This window comes from Acipenser ruthenus, chromosome 9 (genome assembly GCF_902713425.1).
Source record: "Acipenser ruthenus chromosome 9, fAciRut3.2 maternal haplotype, whole genome shotgun sequence".
NCBI lineage: Eukaryota > Metazoa > Chordata > Actinopteri > Acipenseriformes > Acipenseridae > Acipenser > Acipenser ruthenus.
This window is the reverse complement of record NC_081197.1, coordinates 32,918,251-32,945,110: the sequence shown is the minus strand read 5'-3', so window position 1 is coordinate 32,945,110 and position 26,860 is coordinate 32,918,251. Positions and strand designations below refer to the sequence as shown.

General features: G+C 38.5%; 1 protein-coding gene across 4 annotated transcripts in view; it reads right to left on the bottom strand.

The window, feature by feature from the left end:
* Positions 1-26,860, bottom strand: part of LOC117406207 (immunoglobulin-like domain-containing receptor 2) — a 54,437-nt gene that overhangs the window by 15,665 nt on the left and 11,912 nt on the right. For 3 of the 4 annotated variants that reach the window (XM_034010140.3, XM_059030529.1, XM_059030530.1), the window contains exon 4: positions 2,567-2,623. The exons of the other annotated variant lie outside the window; for it this stretch is intronic. In XM_034010140.3, coding sequence (XP_033866031.3) covers positions 2,567-2,623 — 57 coding nt within the window. The remainder of the gene's footprint in view (positions 1-2,566; positions 2,624-26,860) is intronic. 4 annotated transcript variants of the gene reach the window in all.

Below are 26,860 nucleotides of genomic sequence, written 5' to 3'. Positions count from 1 at the left end.
CCGAGTGGCGCATCTAGTAAAGGCGCTCCGTGTGGAGTGCAGGATGTGCCCTATAGCCTGGAGATCGCAAGTTCAAATCCAGGCTATGTCACAGCTGAGCATGACCAGGAGTTCCTAGGGGGCGGCACACAATTGGCTGAGCGCTGCCCAGGTAGGGAGGGCTTAGGTCGGCAGGGGAATCCACGGCTCACCGTGCATCAGCGACCCCTGTGGCCGACAGGGCGCCTGTGGTTCTGCAGTGGAGCCGCCAGATCTTTGTTGTCCTCCGGCACTATAGGTCTGGTGGCGTCGCTGTGGAGCCGCAGTGTGAAAAATGACGGCTTGGCAGGATCACGTTTCGGAGGACACGTGTTTCAGCCTCACCGCTGCAACCCCCTGGCGAATCAGGAAACGGCGGCTGACACACGCGTCCTCCGAAATGTGTTCCTGCCAAGCCATCATTTTTCGCACTGCGGATCCACAGCGAAGCCACCAGACCTATAATGCCGGAGAACAACACAGATCTGAATGGCTCCACTGCAGACAGGCAGGCGCCCTATCAGCCACAGGGGTCACTGGTGCGCGGTGTACCATGGATTGCCTTGCCGACCTAAGCCCTCCCTACCCAGGCGGCACTCGGCCAATTGTGTGCCGCCCTCTGGGAACTCCGGGTCACGGTCGGCAATGACATAGCCTGGATTCGAACCTGCAATCTCCAGGCTATAGGGCGCATCCTGCAGTCCGTGCGGAGCGCCTTTACTGGATGCACCACTTGGGAGCCCCTGTTCAATTGTTTAAGCCAGACTTTCAAATGTCTGTTCACTTAGGAGCTCTATTAGTTCACATCATATCCTTTATACTGTTTTAGTTAGACCCCAGTGAGTAAGAGATAAGTCCCACAGTGTACAGCATTTGTTTTGCAAAACCAATAGGAGTGAATACTTCCCTGGGTACATTTTAGTATGAAGTCCCTGAACAGAGACATACTATTTGATACTGTTATGAGCAGACTAACCATTTCTATGTCAACAAGCACTGATACACAAATAAGTGAGTCGTGATTTCAATACTAATGAGGCACTGTGACAAGGCTGGCTGAGTGATGACGTCAGACCCAGGAAAGGAAACATACACAGGACGTTGAAATGATGAAGGTGCTTGCTTGCGCCGGTTTATTTCAAATACAAAGGTTGTACAAAACAGAAAACAGACTGAACAAACAAAACGGCGTGTTGGCCAAAGTAAATAGACAGACAAACAAAGTGGACGAAAAGACAAACAAGTACTGCGCTGGTGCTTCCGGCGCGCAAGAGCAATTGTTATTTTGTTTCTTTTTAGTTTTTACCTCCTCTCCACATCCGTTCTCCACTCACGAACACACAACCCCGAGTGAGTAAAACGTGCATCTATATATACTGTTGTGCCGGGATTCAATTACTAATTAATAATTTACTTGAATCCCAGCACGTGAACTAATTATGTGCAACCTCATGCTCACATATTAAATACTTTAAATGCATGTGAAGTGCAATCCCTGTGCCTAAATACAATTATACATTTTAAACACTCGTGCTCATTACCCACATTATATCCTGTGTACCAACTACAATACACCAACATCTACACACTACATGCAACATATAACACACAAATGCACACAGGGGCGGGGCACATTGCCACAGGCACTTAACTCAACCTTTTCCACTGAAAGGATATGCATCATGCTTGTTGTTTTCTTCCTATCACCTGCTGTTGTATTTTTAATATACAATCCAAAATATAGACAGTATTTCTGTTTTAAAATCCTACAGTAGGTGAAGAGCAATGCGTTTTGTTTTTTTTTAAACATGTAGCATTTTGTTTTGTGGATGACATCACAATAGATTTAAGTTACATTCAGTATTTTAATTAGCTTGCTAAGAAATAAATGAAATAATAATACAAATATAGCAAGTTGCTCAAACCATGAGATAGCTGCTAAAACCCTAGTACAGTGCTATAAGGGGAATAACCTTTTCGCACCCTTCATTAGCATAGCAACTTTCTTGAAAATCCTTCATTATTTGAGTGTGTGGAACGCTCAGGTGGAGAGCTGATACCTGCTACACAGGAAGTATATCTATATTGTGGTTGCAGGATAACATTCAAACTGATCAGAAAATGTTCTTTTAAGTCTTGATTATTACCCCTTAGAATAATCTGACCATTTGTACACTATTAAGATAGCAGATATGCTGTAGATAAGAAAACAGTAAAAGATCTGAAAATGTATAACTACAAGCAAGCACTGCAAGTGTAATTAATTGATTCTGGCGAGTGATCTACCCAGACTATCATTTTATAATACAAAAAGGTAAAGCAAGAGCTGGTCCCATCCATAGCTGCTCCCAATGCAAAGCTGTGCCTTTAAAATTTAAACAATATTTGTTTACAAATATTGCTCAAAACCAGGAAGCCATCGCAGTTAAATCTGATTAAAAAAAAAAAAGAATAAAAAACTAAAAAAAAAAAAAAGTGCATCTTAACGGCAAAATTTTGGAAGGCCGGACACACAGACAGCGGAATGACTGGTGAAAGTTACTGGTACCTGGCATAATCTTCACATCAAAATTGGGCAAGAGATCACCAAGCAGCCCTGTCTTACCTAGAAAGAGAAGAAAGGAAAAGACAAAGTATAGGAAAGTGAGGCAGGTTTTTGGCCCAATGCAAGCATGAGAGAAAAATCTTGTGTACTGGAAAAGTTTCACAAACTGCTATTCATCTTGTTCAATAAAAGTATTAAAATAAGTGGATGAAGTACACAAAATGCAGCTCAACTGCCTCAGATCTGCTTCGACTCCTTTTAAAAATGTCACCGGCAAATAAAAAAGAAAAAAACCATTCGAATTCAGAATCTACCTTAATGATAAATGTCTCTTCAACCACATTTGAAGTAAGCATGAATTACTTCTGAAATAATCTTTTGAATTGTGTATCAGTTTCACATAGTGGAGGTTGTGATTCATTCGTGAACACTGAAACCTTTCATAAAAGCTATCTTACAAGCAGCAGAGCACATTACAAATGTATAATAGCAAAGTTGTGCATTCCATGAATTGGCCGTTATCTACACAGTACTTGCTTGAGATAGTGCCCATAGCATCCCACTCCACTTTCTCAATCAAAAAACTGTTTGCATACAACAGTCACCCACCACACAAGAAGTCATGTTTCAGAGCACCCCACCTAATAATGTAGGTGGGGGAGGAAGGAAACCTTGTGCTGCTGTTGTGGAACACTCTGAGCGAGTCAGTCACATACTGACAGTATGACATAAGAAATAACCCGCGACAGGGTGTGCGGTAAGACAATTCAACCACCTTACTTCGCTTATAAAATGGCTACATTTTTTTTTTTTTTAATAATTACACTTAAATAATTACACTAGCTTTTTTAAGGAACAAAATAAGAAATATATTATTTATCCTTCCACTGAGAAAAAACAGTCCCTGAAGATTGTAAGATTGTAAGATATATTTTGAACTTTTTTTATTTGCTGTAAACATTACATTAAACATTGCCAGTTTGCCCAGTCTTCCCGTCCGTGGTGAGCACAATAGAATTCTAGCTGAACCCGACCTTGTTAAGTTGGTCTATGATGTCATAGTCGTGCGGTAAGACAATACTCAAGATTTCTGATGCAGAAATCAAAAGAATGAATCCACTCATCCAGCTTTTTTAGGTAAGCTTTTGGTTTTCAATTTTATCTTTAAGGTAATGTTCATATGCACATTACTGGGTAAGGGCGTCTGCCAAGAAATAATAATAATTACGTGCAGTTCACAAGGAGGTTTCCCCTAAATCAGGGAAAGCATAAGTGTGTATTTCATGAATGAAGTTGAAGAGCTGTACGTGACCATGCAAGTCATCTCGGACCTGTAATATAAACAGTGCTTTATTATTGAAGTGGATGGGAAACGTAAACACTATTTGCAAGATATAAATGGTACAACAAACCAAATGTAGAAATACACATTTTTTAATGCCTTAAATGAACTGATAGCCGGTGTTAACTGTATACAAGAACAAAATTCAGAATTGCGGACCTGCACACAAGGGGGCGTGTCGCTCGCATTCCTCGTGCCAGTGTGGTTATTTTCTCTTGCTGGAGGTTCAAAACGGTTCAGAATCGGGCCTCAAACCACTTATTCTTCCTCCCCACAGTTTCTTTCATTACACACCACACTCCTGCTGTCCTGTCTCATCTGTTCCTGGTGTTTGTTCCCCTTCTGACGCCAACATCGTGCATCATCGTTGCGTTGTCAGTATTTTCCGGAATTATTGATAGTTTTACATCTCTCAGTGCTCAAAAATCGATCATGGAGATTTAATTTCTTGCTCATTGTGAAAGTAAACCAATTACGATCCCAAAGCTAAAAAATGATTTAATATGTGAGATATGGACTTTTAAAAAGTAGCGAGGCAGACAGCACTCATTAATTACGTAAACAATCATACTCATAGTTCCAGAATATATTTTTCATATAGGTACTATGCTAAATTAAAAGTATGAAAAATGATAGAAATTAATGGTAACAATGCAATACATTGAGAGACCAGTGACAGTAACATTTTTTACCTTTCTCTCCATTATGCACAAATGATTTGAGCTAGTTTGGCCAAGGTTTGATACAAACAACTTAGGTCTGTCCTCTACCAATCCCCACAGTTATCCTGTTTTAAGAGCTGATGTACATATGGCAAGAGGGCTTGGAGGTGTCCGATGTTACAATTGACCCCATGGCCAGGGTCAGTTGTAACGGGGGGAGGTGGGGGGGTGGTTAGATGTAAAATTCTGTGAATAATAATTAAATATTGAAAAATAAAAATGTTCAAAATAAATCAAACGCCTGCACTCCCGATAAGTGTAGCCGTAGGTGAGTCGCAGATCGCAAAGCAAATTAGTAATAAAAAAATTCTGCACACTGCATTTTGGAAAATCTCACTTTATTGTTTAAAAGAAATAAAACAGAAAAGAGCCAACGTTTCGGTCGTCAGACCTTCGTCAGAGCATAATCATCTTGGAAATGTCAACCCATTTGAAAAGAGAGCACACTTGTCACCAATTAGCAATCACAGTTCAATTGAATAATCTTCAACCGGATATCAATTATCTAAGAGCCATCGAATTTCATACTGTTAAACAGAATTACACCTGTTAGAGGGCATCTCTAGACCATAAGTCGTAACATTATACATAATATATCATATAACATATTTAGATGTCACAAAAGCTTAACAATTTAACCAATTATTATTATTGTTTATTTAGCAGACATCTTTATCCAAGGCGACTTACAGAGACTAGGGTGTGTGAACTATGCATCAGCTGCAGAGTCACTTACAATTACGTCTCACCCGAAAGACGGAGCACAAGGAGGTTAAGTGACTTGCTCAGGGTCACAAAATGAGTCAGTGGCTGAGGTGGGATTTGAACCGGGGACCTCCTGGTTACAAGCCTTCTTTCTTTAACCACTGGACCACACAGCCTCCTAACCAATGCAACACTTCCGGAATTAATTACTAATACATAAATAAAACTGTTCAATAATGTTCATTATGTGCGATCAAATGTCCGCAATACAATCAAAATGATACCGGCAAGTCCAATCACATTACTTGTATCAAAAAGTTGTTATAGCACAGATCGCAGATCAAAATCCTCATAAAGACCTTTCGGTTTTAAAGTTTGTAAGGTGTAGATCTGTGGCGGAGTGTCCCGCCCCTTATTATTATTTGTATTATTGTTTGCGGCGCAGATAACAGCGCCACGTATTTCTTATTATTTATAATTTAAAACCCTGTGAGGATGCATGACTGATCAGCTACTGATTATTTAACTAGCTGACAGTCACGCATCCTTACCAAACGCGTGCAGACTGTGGCCGAGGGGTAATAAGATAATTAACAACTAGTTAATCCCTCGGCCAGAATATAAGAACCTGCAGCTATCCGTGCTGTGGGGTTCGGTGTACAGAGAGGAGGTACGGGGAGATGGAGAGGAGACAGACTTTAAAATAAACAATTGCTAAAACGTGCTGGATTAGCCAGCACGACACTTACTTGTTTGTCTGTTTATTCGTTTGGCCCTCGTGCCCTTTGGTTTCTGTTTTGTTGTTTGTTTAAATCTTTTATTTTTGTTTTGTTTATTAATAAATCAGCTGAACGCTGTTGCGTTCAGTTTCACCCGCCCATCCATTGTTTTGATTCAGTTACTTCCTGGTCCGTGACGTCACCACACATCACCACTGCAAGCCATCCTGCCACAAGATCCAAACATTTGGATGAGTTTTGAAGCCAATTTTGGCAGGCTCTCAAAGAATCAGCGAATGTGGTAGGTGGCTGAAAATTGCTACAGAGTACCTGTAGGACATGCAGATAAGTGGTTGAAAAGCACAGGTTGCTGGGCCTTTCGGTTCCGACGCTGCCCCTGTCCTTAAATGCCACTTCTAAGTGCACTGCAGGCCCCTTGAAAAAGTACATTTGGAAGAGTTTTGAAGCCGTGCAAGCAGGTAGAAACACCATTCCAAGGGCTGTAGTATCAGACTAACAGCCTGTAACTGAGCCCAGTGTTTTTAGAGCGATTCCTGCACAATTCAGCTTTTTTCCCATTCAACTAAGGCGACCGCTGCTTTAAGCCTATGGGGCATTTGTAACAGCTTTGGCAGGCTCTCAAAGAATCAGCGAATGTGGTAGGTGGCTGAAAATTGCTACAGAGTACCTGTATTATATGCAGATAATAAATGTAGAAGCACAGGTTTATGGGGCTTTTGGTTGAAATGCAGCAGCTTGCCTTAGATTGACTCATACCGAGAGATTGCAGCACATTTGATCAGAACCTTTTTAAGTGTTTCTCGGCTGTGCGACCAGATAGAAGCTCCATTTAAATGGCTGTAGTATCAGAGAATTAGTCTCTAACAGTATTCAGTGGCCTTGTAATGAATCCTGCAAAAAAATTACTCATCCAATAACTTGTTTGTCTGTTTATTCGTTTGGCCCTCGTGCCCTTTGGTTTCTGTTTTGTTGTTTGTTTAAATCTTTTATTTTTGTTTTGTTTATTAATAAATCAGCTGAACGCCGTTGCGTTCAGTTTCACCCGCCCATCCATTGTTTTGATTCAGTTACTTCCTGGTCCGTGACGTCACCACACATCACCACTGCAAGCCATCCTGCCACAAGATCCAATAAAATTCTCTCCTCTTTATAATTCATCTACATTTCCTCCTCTTATTGGGGTTTTAATTTTTTCAATTCCATAAAATCTCAACGTAGAAATGTTGTAGCTATGATCGTTAAAGTGGACTGCTACGGGGTAATCCGATCAGTTCTACGTATAGAGCTTTTATGTTCACTAATTCTTTGTTTGAACATACGTGTTGTTTTTCCTATATATGCCAAACCACAGGGGCATCATATCATATAGATAACATTAGTTGAAGTACAGGTAATTATTTCTTTAATTGGAAATCTCACTAGAGTGTCAACCTTTACATCAAAGGAGTTTTCTTTAGTTGTAGGTGCAAAAGATAATCCTTTAGACAATACTGATGATTGGGAGTTAGTCAGTTTCTTTTTGGAAAGGTTAATTACCGTGTCTTGCTGTATTTGCGAGTCTGTGGTCTGTATCCTGGATAGTCGTCCTTTTTTCCTCTTGCCCCTCCTTCACATCTTTTTTGGATCGTGTGTGGTTCTTTGATTCAATCCTTTTCTGCCTTCTAAAAAGGTTCCTGTTTGTTGACCCGAATCATTATCACTTGGGTAATTTTTTAACATCCATAAAATTATAGGCCTTATCAAGCATGAATATGTCACTCTGAGTCACAATTGTGATATATGAACATTTTGTTTCATACAGTGCAAGATTCATGTGCCCAAATATAGTTCAGCAAATGGTGTATGGGGTCAATTGTAACACGTGTTACAATTCACCCCAACCCAGAGAACCATTACTAAACCTCATGTTCCAGCAAGAAACAACAAAACTAAGAGCAATCAATTGTGATAATTATAAGTACAGAGATCAGGGATGAGAATGCTAAAACCCTGGATCCATAAACTGGATAACACAGGGATATATCACAAAACTGGGGAAAAATGTACACACACAAACACACACACGCACACTCATTATATTGAACGATTGAACATATAAAACGTTGGGGGAAAAATAATAATAATCTGTGCTACGCTGCAAACTGCACCTTCAAAACCAACCAGCCTACAGCTATGGCCACAAGTTTTGCATCATTTCGATCTTAACATTACGTAAGTAAACAAAACTACAAAATGATAGCACAAAATTCTACTGGAAGCCAATAGTAGTATGGTATTTCATGTTAGATTTCAAAATGTCATTTTTCAATTGTCAGTTTTTCGTGAAGTATATGGAAAAATACAATTGGGTATGTAATTCAATATGTTAACGTAACATAATTCAGCAGGTTTCATTCGAGTTTATGAAGCAAATTTAGTTAATTATATCGGGTGATGCAAAACTCTCCGCATACGGAAATGAGATTTAAAATCAGATTCTGTGTAAGCAGGCACAATTTGGTCCACAAAATTCTCGAGGGCTGCATTGCTTGTTTCTGGTCCAGCACGCCCGGTAAGGACTACTGGTAAAATGTCTTCGAAATCATTATCAAAGACAAACAAAGGTGCTGTTTTTAACAACTCCATGCCAATGAGCCCCTTTTCTCGGGTCATTTCATCGACAAAAACATCATAAATACCCGAAAGCAATGCATTTTTTGATGCCATTTTTAAAGTTCCAAACCGCTCTAATATATTGGAGTGTTAAATCATTCAAATTATGCTCAGTGTGCTTTCTGAACATTCTCACTCTGAGCCGCTCAGTTACTTAATGCGCCCAGTGTTACTGTACTTGATGCTTTCGCTAACTGTGAAGTCAGATGGCAAACTTTAAAAGTAGATTTCTAACTTACAGCGCCACATTTAAAACAATCGCACATGTGCATAAACTCTAGGTCGGACTAGCAGCACAAACTCCAGGTTAGATTTTGTGCACAGCTGAACCCTACAAGAAAATAGTTTGAACACTAATTTGAAGAAAGTATAATAATGAGTGTTTGGGCTCTACTTTCCAAGCAACCGCCTGAGCGACTTCTGAAGACATAGGCGATCACGTGGCAATTTGCGAACTCTGATTGGTTCCTATAATGCTGACTGCACGGCTTGCATATCCTGTCAAATGTCGGCGGTAAAATTAAACGGTTTCGTCCAGCTTTTACGTGGCTTTGTTTTTTCTTTAGGGAATATGGCATAATCCTTGTTAATTACTGGACACATTACGACCTGACCAAAAAAAGTGTCACCTCAGTTGCACAATTTATTTTATTTTTTTATTTTTATTTATTTGGTTGGGACCACGTACAATTAAAAACATTCATGATTAAATATGCGATGCATTGTACATTCAGTTTAACCGAAGCTAATTTACATCGATAGTCCCAAAAATAAAACAAAACATACAAAACAAAAGTAAAATACAATAAAAAAATCAGCAGGGAGGGGGACTAATAAAACAACAATAAAATACAATTTAAAATACTAAAACAACAATAAAATACAATTAAAAAAATAACAATAAAATACAATAAAAGCAAGTCAACAAATGGAGGGGGACTAGACATGGTCACAAAGTAGGTTTGCCACCTGTCCGGGTTTGACCCGGACAGTCTGGGAATTGGCATATGTGTCCGGGTGGCAGGAATTAACAAGCCTGGACGCCCTAATGTCCGGTTTTACGTAAAACGCATAAGAAACACCAACATTCCTTTAACATTTTCTTTGACATACCGTATAACAGAAAAGTTTGGAAAAGAAAAGTTTTAACAGAAAAGTTTTTTTTTGTTTGTTTTTAATTTAAAGTAGAAATACAAAACGGTGTTGCATTTTTCTTTGTGAACGTGGTAGTGATGAATGCCAATTCAAAAACCGTCAAAATCTACCAAGGTAGCAAATATGCCAAATTTAATACCAGCCAAAAGTTACTGATCTGTATATTCTACTGTGCCCCAGGCATTTGAATAATGCTTTACATTAAATTGATCTGTGTGATTAAATACATAACCTATACAGTAAAATATGGTTTACTTACGATATATAATGATAATTAAACCACATATATGCCTGTGTATGTATGTTTAAATATTTAGCTGTAGCCATTTGTAACATTGAAAAACCCGAGCCAAATTTGAGTAGCCTACATTTGTACTCACTTTGTCTTTTTACCGACACACAAAGGGTGTACTTCACCTTTGGCATACCGTATCTCTATAGCATAATCCGAGATTTAATAGAAAACGCGGAATATGTGTGTGTGTGTGTGTGTGTGTATGTACATATATATATATATATATATATATATATATATATATATATATATATATATATATACACTACCAGTCAAAAGTTTTAGAACACCCCCATTTTTCCAGTTTTTATTGAAATTTAAGCAGTTCAAGTCCAGTGAATAACCTGAAATGGTACAAAGGTAAGCGGTAAACTGCCAGAGGTTAAAAAAAAAAGTTTAGGTTACCAAAAACTGAAAAATAATGTACATTTCAGAGTTATACAAAAAGGCCTTTTTCAGGGAACAAGTAATGGGTTAACAACTTACAGCTGTTCTGCAGCAGTGGAAGTAAATTAAGCCTTGAAAGTTGATGCTAACAATTCCTACAGGTGTCCCAACTTTTGTTGATTACTTACAAACCCTCTGTTTGTATAAAAGCAGTGATGGAACAGACTGTGTTACTACACCTTCTTAAGCATTATTTGGACAGTATTGTACTGCAGGAAGTAGTATATTGCTCTCATAATGGCGAGAAAAAGGCAATTAACAAAGGACCATTATAACCCTTAAAAGTGTAGGTCTTTCCTTTAGAGAAATTGCAAAGAAAGCCAAGGTGTCAGTGAGTACAGTTTCCTACACCATCAAAAGGCACTTGGAAACTGGAGGAAACTCTGACAGGAAGAGGTCTGGCAGACCCAAAGCCACAATAGAATCAGAAGACAAGTTTCTGAGAGTCAACAGCTTGCGTGATAGGCGGCTCTCAGGACAACAGCTTCAAGCACAGCTTAACACTGGTCGAAGTAAGCCAGTCTCAGTTTCAACTGTGAAGAGAAGACTTCGAGCAGCAGGTTTGACAGGTCGAGTGGCAGTAAGAAAGCCATTGCTTAGATGGCAAAATAAGAAAAAGAGGCTTGCCTGGGCCATGAAGCACCGCCAGTGGACTACTGAAGACTGGAAGAAGGTCTTATGGACCAATGAATCAAAATTTGAAATCTTCGGTTCATCACGCAGGGTTTTTGTACGCTGTCGAGTAGGCGAGAGGATGGTTCCTCGGTGTGTAGAAACCAACTGTCAAACATGGAGGAGGAAACGTGATGGTCTGGGGCTCTTTTGCTGGATCCAGAGTCGGCGACTTGCACAGAGTGTGTGGCACCTGCTACCACAGCATTTTGCAGCGCCATGCAATACCCTCTGGTATACGCCTAGTTGGTCAGGGGTTCGTCCTACAGCAAGATAATGACCCAAAACATACCTCCAGGCTATGTCAGAACTACCTTAGAAGAAAAGAACAAGATGGTAGGCTTCAAATCATGGAATGGCCAGCACAGTCTCCAGACTTAAACCCCATCGAGCTGGTTTGGGATGAACTGGACAGAAGGGTGAAAGCAAAGCAACCTACAAGTGCAACACATTTGTGGGAACTTCTGCAACAGTGTTGGGAAGAACTTTCCGAACAATATTTGATTTCCATTCTAGAAAGAATGCCACGAGTGTGATCGGCTGTTATATCTGCAAAAGGTGGCTACTTTGATGAGTCAAAAATTTAGATTACATTTTGTTAAACAAAACGATTCCATGATTTCTTTTTTATCTCCAATTGTTTATTTGTTCTATGCTTTAATTTCAGAGTACATTGAGACATTAAACTGCGTAAATTTCAATAAAAACTGGAAAAATTGAGGTGTTCTAAAACTTTTGACCGGTAGTGTATATATATAAATTACTAGAACCCAAGATTTAATTAAAAAAAAAAAAAAAAAACACTCTTATAAAAGTTTAACACGGTCACAATACAACAGTGTAAAGATCACAGAAAGTATGGTGAAGCATAGTAAACATTGTAAAGAACATGGTGCCGGTGCCAGATCCCCCGAAAAAGAACTAGATCAGGATCAGGGCTTTTCAACCAACTCAGAAATGCCAAAACTAAATATGAAAGTTAAGAAAATAATGAATTTTGTTTTTAAAAAAGGTTGAAAACCACTGCTCTAGGTGAATGCAAGAAACCCTTTAGAACTGCACCTAATAATACCTCTAGTGTGCCGAGCGAAGTGAGAATATATATATATATATATATATATATATATATATATATATATATATATATATTATACTTGTAATTGTAAACACACAATTAGGCTCGTAAAATGTTCAATGTCTACTGCTTAATTAAGAGTCAATTCATGCAAGAAACCCTTTAGAACTGCACCTAATAATACCTCTAGTGTGCCGAGTGAAGTAAGAATATATATATATATATATATATATATATATATATATATATATATATATATATATATAATACTTGTAATTGTAAACACACAATTAGGCTCGTAAAATGTTCAATGTCTACTGCTTAATTAAGAGTCAATTCATGCAAGGAGCAGTGAAATCCAAAACCAAACAATACGAAGCACATCATGTTACGTCATTAGATTCTTGATAATTACATATAGACCGTGTGCCTAAATGTTTTATGCCATTATTAACCAATTATGAGTAACATATACACTGTATTACAGGTACATTTAATTGGATACCTGATAACTGCATACAATTGTTAAGCATATTTCTTATGAAACTGTACATATATGTTCCTTATAATTGTATAATGTGGTTAAATGCATTAAAGGTTAGGCACATTGGATATGGAGTTATCAGGAAGCTACTGCATGCGCATTTTCATAAGAAATGTGCTTCACTTTTTTAAGTTAACAAGAATATGCAATTAGTTAGAACATAATTACATCTCATCAGCAAAATAACATTCATCTACACTCTCTGGGGAGGTGACATACTTCACATTAAAATGTAAGTGGTATTGAAGACTTCCACATCGCAAATTTATCGTGTCAACTTTTTATCAGCAAGCAGGCCTTTTTGGCTTACCGCTTTGTTTACATTCACTAAAGGTAGTTTTGGCAGGAGACACAGGCTTTCCCCACATTGTATCCCTCTCTAATCAGATTTTTTTTTTTTTAACATGGACTTGCTTATAAGGTAAGCTTATTCTATACCATGAGTCCATCAGCTAAGCTGTCTAACTCAACCAAATTAGCCTCCCTCTGGTCCCGTGCTAGATTGACTCAGGAGTTCTATTATTGCGAAATGTCATGACACAGCAGTGCCGTTATCACATCAATATATGCTTCTTTTTTAAGTTACTTTTTTTTTTTTTGCAGATGCGGGAGAAGTTCGGCGACATCAGCCTTGTCTACATTGGCCGAACCCCCACGGTGGTCCTCAGCAGATTCAGCGTGATCAAAGAGGCGCTCGTGCACGCTGGTGTGGAGTTCGCGGGGCGACCCACTGTTCCTGTGTTCGACTGGATCATTCACGGACTGGGTAAAAACCACAAATTCACAAACATGGAAACAGCCTGAATTATAGATTTTTTTTAATTTACTGCAGCAGTTCAGAATTCGTGCTCAGACAGTATTGCATGAACCGATTATTCAATTATTCGGATCAAGCTCTCCAGTGGAATCAGGCGCACAGATATATCTCTCCTCCAGGCACAAGAAGCATGCTGCCTGCTGCACTTAGGGACGCCTTTTCGTATCACATTACTAGTTTGGTTACGTAGCTCCGTAGACGCTCCCACACGCGAAAGATAAATAGAAAGCTGAATGCTCTGCTAGCCAAGATGGCAGTGGATCAGTATTGAATGCTAATTATTTCTACATAATACAACTTTTATTATAAAAATATTCAATTAAAAAAAATCTAGCGGATTCAGTTTGTTTCTTTCACATAATATACAAGTGGCAGTGGATTCATAATTAGGCTTAATTGTCACAATGACCTTTTCTTCCTGTTATTTAGTAACAAAGCAATAAATATAAAAACTGCAGGATTGTGGATCTCAATAATACGGTGACTTGGCATATTCAGCCACCATTGTTTATTTTGCATGCAACGATATACATAGCTACAGAAGTGCGTGTCTTTACATTAAAATACCAATCATTTATTATATATATATATATATATATATATATATATAAATAATTTAATATATTTCCATAAAAGTGCTGTATTGAAGGAAAAAAAAAGAAACATCTGCTACAAATCAAGGACTACTGTATATCCTGGTAGCTCTTCCATTCTGAGTGCTGGCTATCGTTCCATAAAAGTATTGTCTTTTACCCGTTGTCTGATTGTATGAAATAGGAAGAGCATGACCAATGTTACAAGATACGGTGTTTACTTTCAACTCTTCCCATCATGCTATCCACTTCCTATGTGCATTCCGGTATCTAAGATACCATTGCACAACGAAACTCTGAAAATAAAACCAGTTTAAGTGAAAATGATCTATGGTTCGTTTTATTGTTTTGAGTTCAGAGTATTTGCAGTCCACATTAATACATGCAAGATTTCGGACTGAGACCTGTGTTAAACTGAGTTAGTGATCGTTTCAGTTAAATGCCATTGTGGACACCTATCGGGGCGGCTCGAGTCTGAAAGCCAGTGGGATCTCAGAATAAAGAAGCTCGTTCTCTTCATTTCCATGCTGGGGATTGGTTTGTCTGGAGTTCCAGTTTCTGAGAGCTGTGGCTGGGGACAGGTTTGGGTGAGATCAAAGCACTTTTCATACTCGCACTTGTACTGGCTTTGTTCACCTGCTGTGCTTGTTTTCTCCATGGGGACATGGGATTACAAACAGGCATTTTTGCTTGGACAATTATTTTTTTACTGGGGTTAAACGGGCACCTCAATACAAAAGGCTCAATTTGTTTTTTGATCTGGGTTAAACGAGCACCTCGATACAGAAAGCTCAAAGGAGGGTTCATTATTCTTCCACCTTGATCCAGTCTTACATGCAGTACAGCAGGGATGGAAATAAGACTCCTATTGCATAGCAGTTTGATCCACTCCTGGTTTTGTTATGAGTTTAACAAGACAACTGAGCTTGTTACCTATACACTGTGGCTAATCAAGCTTGTAGTAAAACTTAGAGTGAGTGAAACTGCTGTGCAATAGGAGTCTACCTCTGCTAGGGGTTCCGTCCAAGTTTTGTAAATTCAGGGAAGGAAATAACTCCTATTGCATAGCAGTTTCACCCATTCCAGGTTTTAGTATGAGCTTGATTAATCCCAGTGTGTAAGTAACAACCTCAGGTGTGTCTTATTAGACTAGAAAAACCAGAAATGGGTCAAACTGCTATGCAATGGGAAGCTGCTATGCAAACTGCTATACCATCCTTGAAATTCAATGACAAATGTTTCGACCAGAAGTCTTTTCCATAAAAAATCCAGGGCACCAACATTCTTATTGCTGTACCGAGGCTGAAATTTTAGCACCCAGGATGAACGAAAAGTAATCTTCCAATCAGCTTTTAAAACACTCATTGCAGAAGTGACTTGCCATTGATTGGTCCTCTTTTGTAAAGATGAGAGAAGGACAACTTTTCGGGTTTTGAGATCGATATGCTAATGAACTGATTTACCGAATACAGTGGAACGTTGCATATCTGACCGTCACATAACCGCCCTGATCAATTAACCGCCCCACTAAATAAATGAATAAATATTAAAAGTAGGCTACGAGAGTAATGGCATTGGCAGCAAATGCAGCTTCCGCGATGGAAACAGAAAGAAAGTGTTATAGCAATCAGCCTTTTGGTGCGTTCCCCTCTGACAGGCGGGCTGTGTCCGTGTGTCAGTCAGCTGCTTGTAGCAGTGACGTTTCAATATACCAGTCGAGAAAGCTTTTTTTGGTGCAATGTGTTTATACGATGGAGTGCACGCTTGCAGATATTGGTAGCGTGTTGTAGCTTTTAAATGCATTTGAATTAAACAAAGCAAGCTTCATAAACGCAATGCTTACCGGTCGTTTGTTTAAAATAGCCGAAGCAATATTCAAACCGAGCTGCTTATCAGCTGTTATCAAGAAAGAGCGCAAAGTACTGTGAAAGAGTGAAAGAAAGCAGAACCAGGGAGCCAGGGACTTCTAGAGTTAAGAAAGAAACCATCAGTTGCAGGTTACTGTACATTTACCGTTTGTTTTGTATTTATTTTTATTTTTTTTAAAAGCTTTGCGTGGAGATGTCTTATAGCAAACCGCATAGCAACTCTGTATTTCTAGCCTAATTTTTTGCTTACTTTTAAAGCAAAAAATGTCCCCATGTTTAAAGCAGTTTGCATGTTGTTTTTGTTCACTAACCTGTTTATGGATTTATAAATGCTTTTTCTATAGATGTTCGCACATCCGACTTTTTCATCTATCTGCCTATACCCCAGTCCACAGGGGGTCGGATATGCAACGTTGTACTGTATCTAGTAACGAGTAACAGCACACCTCTAGTCAAAACTGTGGGTTTTTTTTTTCACAGCAAAAGTCAGATCCCGAGACAACGTTCTTTGAAGAGAATCTCTTCATGACCATTGCAGATTTGTTCCTGGCGGGGACTGACACGACCGCCACAACGCTGAGGTGGGGGCTGCTCTACTTGTCTCAGGATCCAGAGGTGCAAGGTAGAAACTTAATTCAATTATATTTTTTGTATTACTTGCTTTATTGCTGTTTTTAAAAGCACTGGTGTTTAGCTTTGTCTTTCAGATGTACAAAACATACAAGCTGTGCACATCCATCTTTTTTTAGTTTTTATACATTTTAAGTTGAATAATAATGGTTTTCCTTCGCTTTTAAAAGTCTCCTACAGTAAAGGCACTGCAAGGTGTAATAAAGCACAGTGACAGCATGGTAAAGCATAGGTAAGCCATGTAAACCCAGAGAGGTATGGTAATGTATTTTTAAACTATGGTAAATGCATAGTGTAATTGTGGGGAAAGCATGGGCAACCTGCAAATGTACTAATGTATACTTTTATAAGTGTCATTGAGCTTCCTTTTATTATTTACTGTACTACAAACTGTAGTAAAGCACAGTAAAGGATTTTCCATGAATGGGGACAAATAACACGGACAAAAGCATGCTGTACTTTAGTGAACCATGGTTAGACGTGACATGGAAAAGCACAGTAAACTGCACCTTGCAAATTTAATCTGGGTAAATTGTCATAAGGGTTTTTTTTTACCACTCCTTACAGAGAGGTGTCACCAGGAGATAGTGCGTGAGGTTGGGTATGACCGGCCACCGTCCTTAAAAGACAAGGACAGGCTGCCAAACGTGGAGGCCACGATCCGCGAGATCCAACGAGTGGGAAACATTGCCCCCATATGCGTGCCCAGACAAGTGACAAAAGATACGGAGCTCTGCGGATACACCCTACCAAAGGTAAGAGGCCACGGAGACTGAACTGCCTTAATTATTTTACCCTCAATTTTCTCCCTAATTTAGATTCCCAAGCCAATTGCTTCTTTACACCCAGGAGCTACACAGTGGATGTGAGCTACCAGACCTTGGAATATAAAGGCCAGCCGTGCAGGTGTCTGCCCGAGCTCACCAGGTGCCTGGTCCGTAGGGGCCACTGTCGCACAATAAGGAGAGACGGTCCCTGCAGGTTTTGCCTCCCTAACCTACGGGGAGTGCCAGAGCCAACCAGGGGAGACAATCTGGAACCCCCACTCCCCTGATTGTATCTCACCCGTGCCTTTACCAGAGAGCCCCAGATAACTGTGATTTTAATCAATAGATTTTTTTTCTGCTGCAGGGGACCCAGGTATTTTGCAACCTGTCCTCCATGCTGTGTGACAAGGACCACTGGAAGTTCCCTGATCAGTTTAAGCCTGTGAACTTCCTGGATGACCAGGGCCGTTTCTGCAAGCGTGAGACCTTCATACCCTTTGGCACAGGTATCCTGCAACCCCAATATAGAGATGTTGGATTCTGTTACTTCCCTAAACTTTAGGATTAAACCCATTTCAACCTAAACATTTTTTTTGTAACCAATTAAAAAGGTCCCCATTACTTTATGATGTGCTAAAACTTTAAAGAGAATGAGACTACATGCATTCCCTTACAATTTTACAAAGTTTCTTTTAGTGTTATTTTATGTTCAAAACTAAAAATCACAGAAACCAGGACCAGGTGACATACAGTTGGAAATTAGGTGGAGACAGACTTAAGACAGAGGGTAGGAGACTATAACAGGATAGCGTCATGGCCCAAGCTGGTTACCGGCAGGAAAGTGACCCAGAGTCAGAAAGCTGCAGTTTAAGCACAGGTGCACACGTACATTAACAAGTACACAAAACAAACAGCACACGAGGGCCAAAATAAACTGTTTAAACTAAATAATAACTACATGCAGGCTGGGCATTAGCCTTCACTACAACGTTACAAAAGTCATAGCAACAAACACCAAACCCCAAACTCCTTCAAATAAAGGATTTTTTCCGTTTTACATCTGGCCACTCCCCAATTAGAATCAATTACCTAATTGGGGAATGGTCACACCTGTGATTGCTGGCAGGGACAGATTTAACCCCATCCCTGCCAACCTGACATTCCAACACACACACACTATTTACAGCAGCAGGGCTTTTGTCCTGCCAGAGACACTTCTTCACACAGAGAGGGGTGAGGGTATGAAATGGCCTCCTCTCCTGGTCCTCTGTTCTCCTGCAGTGTTTCTCAGTCATGTTTCTGCTTGTTCCAGGGTTGCGTGTGTGTCCGGGGGAGCAGCTGGCTCGCTTGGAACTCTTTGTCTACTTCAGCGTTCTGCTGCAGCGGCTGGAGTTCATCTGGCCCGATGGTACCGGCACCCCCGATCTAGCTGGCTCGTTTGGTCTGCTCCGAACCCCCTTACCATTCCAAGTGATCTGTCAGAGCCGGGACACGACGGGCCAGTCCAAGTGAAACACTTTGGTGTTGGTGTTGGGGTTGGGGGGGGGGGGGGGGGGGGCGGTACTACTCATCAGAATGCAGATTAATATGTAAATATTACAAGCTTGATTAGCCACAGTCTATAGGTAACAAGCTCAGGTGTGTCTTATTAAACTCCTAGTAAAACCAGGAATGAATCAAACTACTACGCATGCAAGTCTTATTTCCATCCCAGAAAAATGATCATGTACTGTGTCAAAAACCTGATGAAATAAAATATAAATAAAAATAAGTTTGAAAACAAAAAAGTCTGCTGATGGTTCAAAAGGAACACTTATTTTATGGTTGAAAAATGTTAAGTTACAGTGTGTACTCTGCAATGCAGTCACTGCAGGTGAGGCCCTGCCACTGCTGTTACTGAAACTAAAATCAGAACTCTGCCAGAGCTCGTGGAGTGAACTGGGGATCACTGAGCAAAAGGACATTCCAATGTTTCATTTGCAAATGAGTCAGGCAGAGCACCAAGACAAGTGTATACTAAAAAATAAAAACAATACAAATAAATGGACATGGCTACAGGTTACAGCATATCAGCATCTTCAAGGTAAATTCCTTATCATGAATCTCACCATTGTATGGATCTAACCAAAGTTAACTGATAATGTAGCTCTAAAGTTTCCCACTTTTAGAAACCGTATCAAATTAAAGTGTTTCTCTTCTAAATTAGTCATTTCAGCAAATAAGTGTTTGTGTAACTAGTTCAACTGTAAATGCAGTGAAAATTATAATAACCATTTATTTTGGATAACAAAATAGATTCCATGCAGTTAAACTGTTCTATACAGTAGGCCTACAGTGTAGAGTTTGAGACCATTTACTTTCCTTTTACTGTAGTCATTTCTCTAACATGGGCAATGGGGATAAAATAGATAATCTCCCAAGTTTTAGTATGACTGGGAAAGGTTCCAAGACATTTAGGAACGTCAGGGAAAGGAGAGTAAATACTGTACAGCATGTCCCTCTCCTTCGCATAATAACTGTTTCCATTGGTAAGATGAACAGGGTTAAAATAGGATGTTTATAGTTTCTCTGTCCCGTTTGTATTGTTTTAGCTTGTAACTTCTTTGCCAGATTGTAGCTGCATTGACTCGGTTGGTTTCCAAGGGTAAGAACCATTTGGAATGATTCATTTTGTTTGGCTCTGTTACTGTCTTCTTGTGTCTTGACAATTCTGGTGTTACTATCACATTATCACTATTACCAACCAGTCCAAAACATTTGTATCCTCCCCCTGATATACTTCATCAGTAAATGCTTTCAAAAGTGAGGATGGCATGAAAGAAAGCATACCTGCCAAGTCTCCTCGTTTCCACTGGCTGATATGATTTAAGGCAGTTTTGTTTGAATTTACTATGCATCAGTATTGTAGTTTTATAAAGAAAACAAAGTTGGTCTCAATAATGCTAAGTTTATATATTTTAGTGCAAAAAGCATCTGAACAGAATTCCATGGTGTGGTTATCCCATACAAATATGGCCTTGATTTCTAAGAGTTTACGCCAGGTTTTAATGAACTCCTATTTTTTAAAGAGGTAAAAACACCTGTTAATTTTACAAAACTAGAACCTAACAACTAAGTTTATATATTTCAAGTCGTCTTAAGATCTCTCAAAGGGTTTTGTTTTTCATTTTGTAACATTAACATGATTTTCTTTCTCCTTTCAAAAAATAGGAATTAATTAAAGAATGGAGGAAATGCTTTGAAAATATGGTCCATAGTTTCCTGTAGTTTGTCCTGCAGTATACTATAGGAAACGATAGTGTAATGGGGTGGTACCATAAAGTTTTGAGCTGCTGTTCTGGAAAATCTATCCACCACAGAGCAATAACAAATGACAGTTTAAAGAACCAAATGATAATAAGTAATTCTAGGCCCACCAATAGGTCACACATGGGCCCTGTAGCAGACTATGCTATTGTATAAACTGCTAATATGAGACACTTTTGTCTTGTGTAATGATGCTATCCATAAAATCATCAGAATGCAGACATTGCAGTCATTGACAGAAGGTTCTACTCAGTTGATCTAAACAGTGACTTGTCTAAATACTGCCACCCTTACCTTTAAAAACAAAAATACACCTAGGAGACACACATACTGTACTGTTCAAGATGTTGCTTTTCTCAAACTGACCTTCCTTTAATTTAGTTAGGATTTGTTTTTGTAGAAGCATTGTAATGAAAGCCACCTACACTGCATTATAATCACTGTACTTACAAAAAAAGTGCAACTAAAACAAACTTTAAAATGTTATTTGGTCTTTAAATTACTCAGTTCAGACATTTATTTTGAACAGAAATGTTACGTAATTATAGACATTTACATAATTATAGTCAGGTGTATCATCAGACAGGCAAACCACCACTGTACAGAAGGTATACTTTATTTATTTGCAAGCTTTTGGGAAGCAGTTAGCAATTACAGTTGTCACTAGTTGCCAAGCTACAGTACAAAGAGCAGTTTTAAGTTTGAAAGTTTTAATCTAAAGCTCACAAAATCACAGGTACATTTAGCACAGGGCCCAACTACAGTGTTACTAAGAAATCACGTGTACATTTAAAAATATGTGGTGACGACAGGAAAGAAACCTGCTGAAAACAAACAAGCACTGCCAGCAATGTTCTTGGCCAGAATTGCAGGGTTGTATCTATCCTGCATCTATTTCCAAGGAAGGGACATTTATAATTCCTCAGCTTGAGTATCAGTGCACATTTCCAAAATGTTTTACTTGATAGTATTCAAAAATAGTCATGTATAAGTAAATCTGTAAGAAAATTTAAAGTTAAAACTTTGTCAGTGTTTGTCTACTTGACACGTTTTGCCTTTTAATCTTGATTGAGTGTTTGTAGTTATCAATTGATTTACTGTTCCTTTATCACAGTTAAAGTCCCCCACGTATTTAAAGTTTGTTTCTGTAAAACTGAGACAAACATGGATGTTTTGAGAGACTGTGGTTATATAACATGTTTTGTGTTGAAATCAGCCTTATCTGGATACCATGCAGACTGCTAAGAACTGACCAACCCAGTCCCACCCTCCAGCCTCCGGTCTTGTGAAACACACACTTGGGGGAGCTCAGGAGTGAGAGAACATTTCCTGCACTGAAAGCTGGCTTCACTGGAGTGTTATGTTCTTCTGAACCAAACTATATTAGTTTTTAAGATTAAATATTTACCTGTAACCTGTAATGTGATGTAGGGTTTACGCAGTGCCGTTATGTTGTCACACATTTACATACAGAATTTGTACAACTAAATGGCCAAACAACTAAAGGACAAACAACTGAGCATAAAATCCATCTTCAAAGCTTTTTTTTTTTTTTTTTTAAACTGCTATCTAACACTTATATAAAGAATTCGTATCTGTACATCTGGCGGCCCAGCCCATCCCTTGTCATGAAAAGTACCATACATTAGTAAACGTGATTCAGGTCTACTTCCCATTGCTTGCTTATTTTGTAGCATAGTTAGACATGGCTCTATAAAAAGCTAAACAACTCTCCAACAAATTCTGGGCCAGTGAGACATATGTTCAAAGCGTTTACTGCAGCGTTTACTTAACCACTTCAACACCATGACGTACGCACGTACATCAAATGAAAACCCACTTACAGTACCATGCCGTACCTGCGTACGTCAAGTTTCCCATTCTATTCTATGATCGGTTTCTCAGTCTAGCGTTTCAGGTTTCATTCTCTAAAGCAGTGCTAGTACTGTGGAATGTGCAATGAAAGTCGGGGGTGGGTCAGGTGACATTTGTATCCAATTGCGTGTCATGTAGCGATTCCAATCTAGCTGTGGGCGTTTAGAAGACTGAGATATATAGCAGGAAGCCATTCAACTTTTATAAGTATATATATAGTGTTTTAAATTATTATTTTTTGTTTTATTATTAGTTTTACTTGTTTAGTTTTAGTTGATATAGTTTTTAGCGAAAGCTAAACATGGCAACGTACGTGGTCTTTATATAATGAGCAACAGGAGTGAAGTTGGTTGGGAGGATTTCGATACCAGCGACAGTGATGCTGACTTATCACTAAGCGATGATGATGAAGAGGATGTGGAGCCAAGAACAGTACAAACTGTACAAACAGAAGAGCATGCAGCTACTTTACAGGTAAGCCAGCTGCAAACGGGATGCTGTTTGGTTTGAAATGGCAGTGCTGCAATGAAATACTATCAAAACACAGCACTGGGTACAGGCAATGCGGCAGCCAGATCCATCACAATGCCTGCGCAAAATAGCTGTGTACACGCATTTGTGACTATCCCTCCAACACAAGCGAAGCAGACACCGTAAAAAAGGTACAGGGTCTGCTACGAAAATGAAAACAAAAGAAGACACAAGAAAAATGTGCAGTGGCTGCGAAGGCAACCCTGTTGTCTTAATAAATGGCACAGAGCCAGTCGATAATGGCACACGTTTTGATGTTGTTTGATTTTTATTTGATAATTACTGTTTACTGATTATTATTGTCATTATTAGCAACGTTTTTGTTTTCATTGTTAAATATATATTGAATATGGGTATGTAGTACACAGCAGCATAAAGGGTTAATGAAAAACACAGTTTAGGTCATTTATTTGTGTTTTATTCATCATATGTTAACATTTTATAGCAATTACAGGTTTGAAAACATTATTATTATTTTCAAAATCTGGTACCTGGGAAGGGGTTTCATTTTTACATCCGGAGTTGAAGTGGTTAATTAACTCCTATTTTTTAAAGCAGTAAAACTAGAAGCAAACAACTAAGTTATATATTTGAAGCCCTCTTAATCACTCTCAATGTGTTTTGTTTTTAGATGGTTTTAAATGTTTCACATGGGAATTAGTCCAAATGCTGCAAAAACAAAACAAATACCCCGAAAATTGCTTTCTTTCCACAATTAAATCAACCTTCTAATCCATTAAACACTCAACACGCATCTATTTAAACAATGGGCAAAACAACAGAAAACAAAAGTATATCAAAGAATGTCATATTGATTGATTGATCCCTGATAGATCAATGTCAACTTTCAATCCCTAAAAAAATGGTGCTGTATTCCGCAGGCCTTCTATACTACCAGCAACTTCCTGAAACCTTCGTTCTCTGATTGCTGCATCAAGCCTAGTCTGTCTCAGATTACTTTATAGAAGAAAAAACATTCTTACTCTGAAATCCGAAGAATTCAGAAGAGTTAAGAAGCATGTGATTCATAATAACCATTACACACATCTTAATAGTGATGTGCCGAGTGCATTTTCACCCAATTCTTGTGAAAATATCTACATTTAAATTCCTGCAGCGAATACATTTGATGAAAAAATATATAACAAAAAATTGTGCTCCATCAGAACAGAAGTATGTGTCAAAAATAAGTAACAGAAATGATTAGGGCTGTATTTTTTTCACGCTAGAAAATTGCTAAATTCACGGCATTTCACAGTAAAAAAAATTGGTATATTTCATGAATAAACATAATATTTATTAAAGCAAGAGTTCCTAAATATGTAAATGCTTACCTGAAAAACAGTAAATGATTAGTCCACCTTTTAAAGACATAAGTGACTTATCAAACTAAATAAAAACATAAACAAATGTAAAAATAACAACAGACACATGAAATGTCCCCAGCTTGTACTGGACAGAGTGATCTTTAGCAGAAATATTTCCAATCTTTGATGCAGCTGGTGTCTTTTTCATTAAAAGACATTTTAAAGAAATCTTGTTCAGTCATTTACAGGAACTGCTAGGTTCCCAACTGCGATGTAACAGGTAGTGCGTCAATAAGGCAAACGTTTGTTATGTTTATTTTTAAGCGATATAAAATATGTATACTTACACTTTCAGAAATGGGAATTTTCACGGGGAGCTACATATTACACGACAATGTGTATATTCCAAGGAAATCGTGAAATCCGTGATAACCGTGAACAAAATACAGCCTTAGGAATGAGTATAAAAAAACAATACAGACCTGTTGCTTTTGGTGCTGTCACATGTGACCCTAAAAACCCCTTCCTCCCTTGTACAAGGTGTGAGCACCTTTGAGTGAAAGGTGTATGTGGCAGAGATGCATGGCTCTTTGATAGAACCAGCTTAATTTATTTGAAGTTTCCCCACTGATGATGGAGATGAGAATGCAAAGATGGGAGCCCTGCTAACAAGGGTTACGTTTCTTGCAGGTATCAGGCTTTTAAAGACTGTCACCCACACCTGTGATGTCCAGAAAGGGAATTTGAATATTGCTGGAAGAGCTGTTCTGCTTGACATGAACTGGATGTTGTAAACAAATTGTTAAAATACATTGTTCAGGATAATGTTATAATATACTCTGTATAAACCTATAGTTATGTTAAAATTAATTGTATATTCCTTTTTCTAGTAAAACAGTAGAAGAAATTATTTGTAAGGTCTGTATAATCCTGTGTATTCGGACTAGGGTCACACTAACCAGAAAACATCTGTGAAATGAGCTGCTAAGCTGTCCTTGTCTGAGAACTACCCGTGCCAAGGCTTATAACATTGAGGAGAAAAGCAGTATGCATTTAATTTAATTAAATTAGAAAAGTGTTCACAGTGAAAGTTCTTATCAGAAAAGCAGTGATTTTAATTGGGAAGAAGTCTGTAAAAGCAACCTTTGGACAGGACTACATTTGAAACTAAAAAAGAAGTGTTGCACCTTTTATTGTAACAGAAAAAATGTAAAGGAAGAAAACGAGCATCTAATTTAATTGGCTTGAGAGTGTGTTCACAGTCAAGTTTCTTATTTAGAAAAAGAGGTAACCTTGATTTGGAAGCAGTCTTTAAGCAATACACACGTATTCCAATCTAATTGAAACAGAAGTATTTATTACAGAAACTGTTAACGTTTACAAGTGAAAGAATCAGTACAAACTGTGATCAAATTGAATAACCTTGGAAGCTACAAGTCTGCATTAAGTACACAGTGGACTTACTGAAAAAGGGGTACCCCTCAGCTCTGCTTGCCTGAACAAAGCAGTATTAGACATTCAAAGTTGGTTTTCTGGTCTGCCGTGTCTCCCATTCGAGGCTTTTGGCTGTGTATAAACTGTTATATTTTACTAACAAGAAGTGTGAGCAAGGCAGTACTAGACCTTCGGAGATACCGGTTCGAGCAGTTTCTTAAATCCGGCCAAGGTATGATTTCATGCAATGAATTTGCATGAAACCGGAACTCCAGCTAACAAACTGTTGAAGCAGGGGATTTTTTTAGGTAGAGAAGCCAAGTTTAAAAATTGTAAAGCTCAATAATAACGAGCTCTGATGAAATCTTTACATTTACCATGTTCATTATAGCTTGGATTTAAATAAAAATAACTGGGCATGTGACTATAAGACATAGCACATGTTTACATTAAATAAAGCCAGCCTGTTTAGAACACACTGAAAAGCATGTCTTTGCTGTTAGAGGGAAATATATTTTAGGTTGGAGCAATTAAACAGAGCTGGTGTTATACATTAAAAACATCTCTCTCTCTCTCTGGTACCGGTAATATGTTATCAGTTTGAAGATTACCTCATATATTTTAGAGATTACAAAGGTAGAAAACAATTAATTTTAAAGGAATTGCTGGGACTTTTTAAATATATTATTCATTTAAAGATAGCAGCTGCCAAAATAGACCAAATGTTTAGATTTAATTAAGTCTTCTGACACATGAAGCAGAGGAAAAGTTCTATAAAAGCCATGGGAAGACCCGTCAAGTATCATTCAACTTGCTAGCA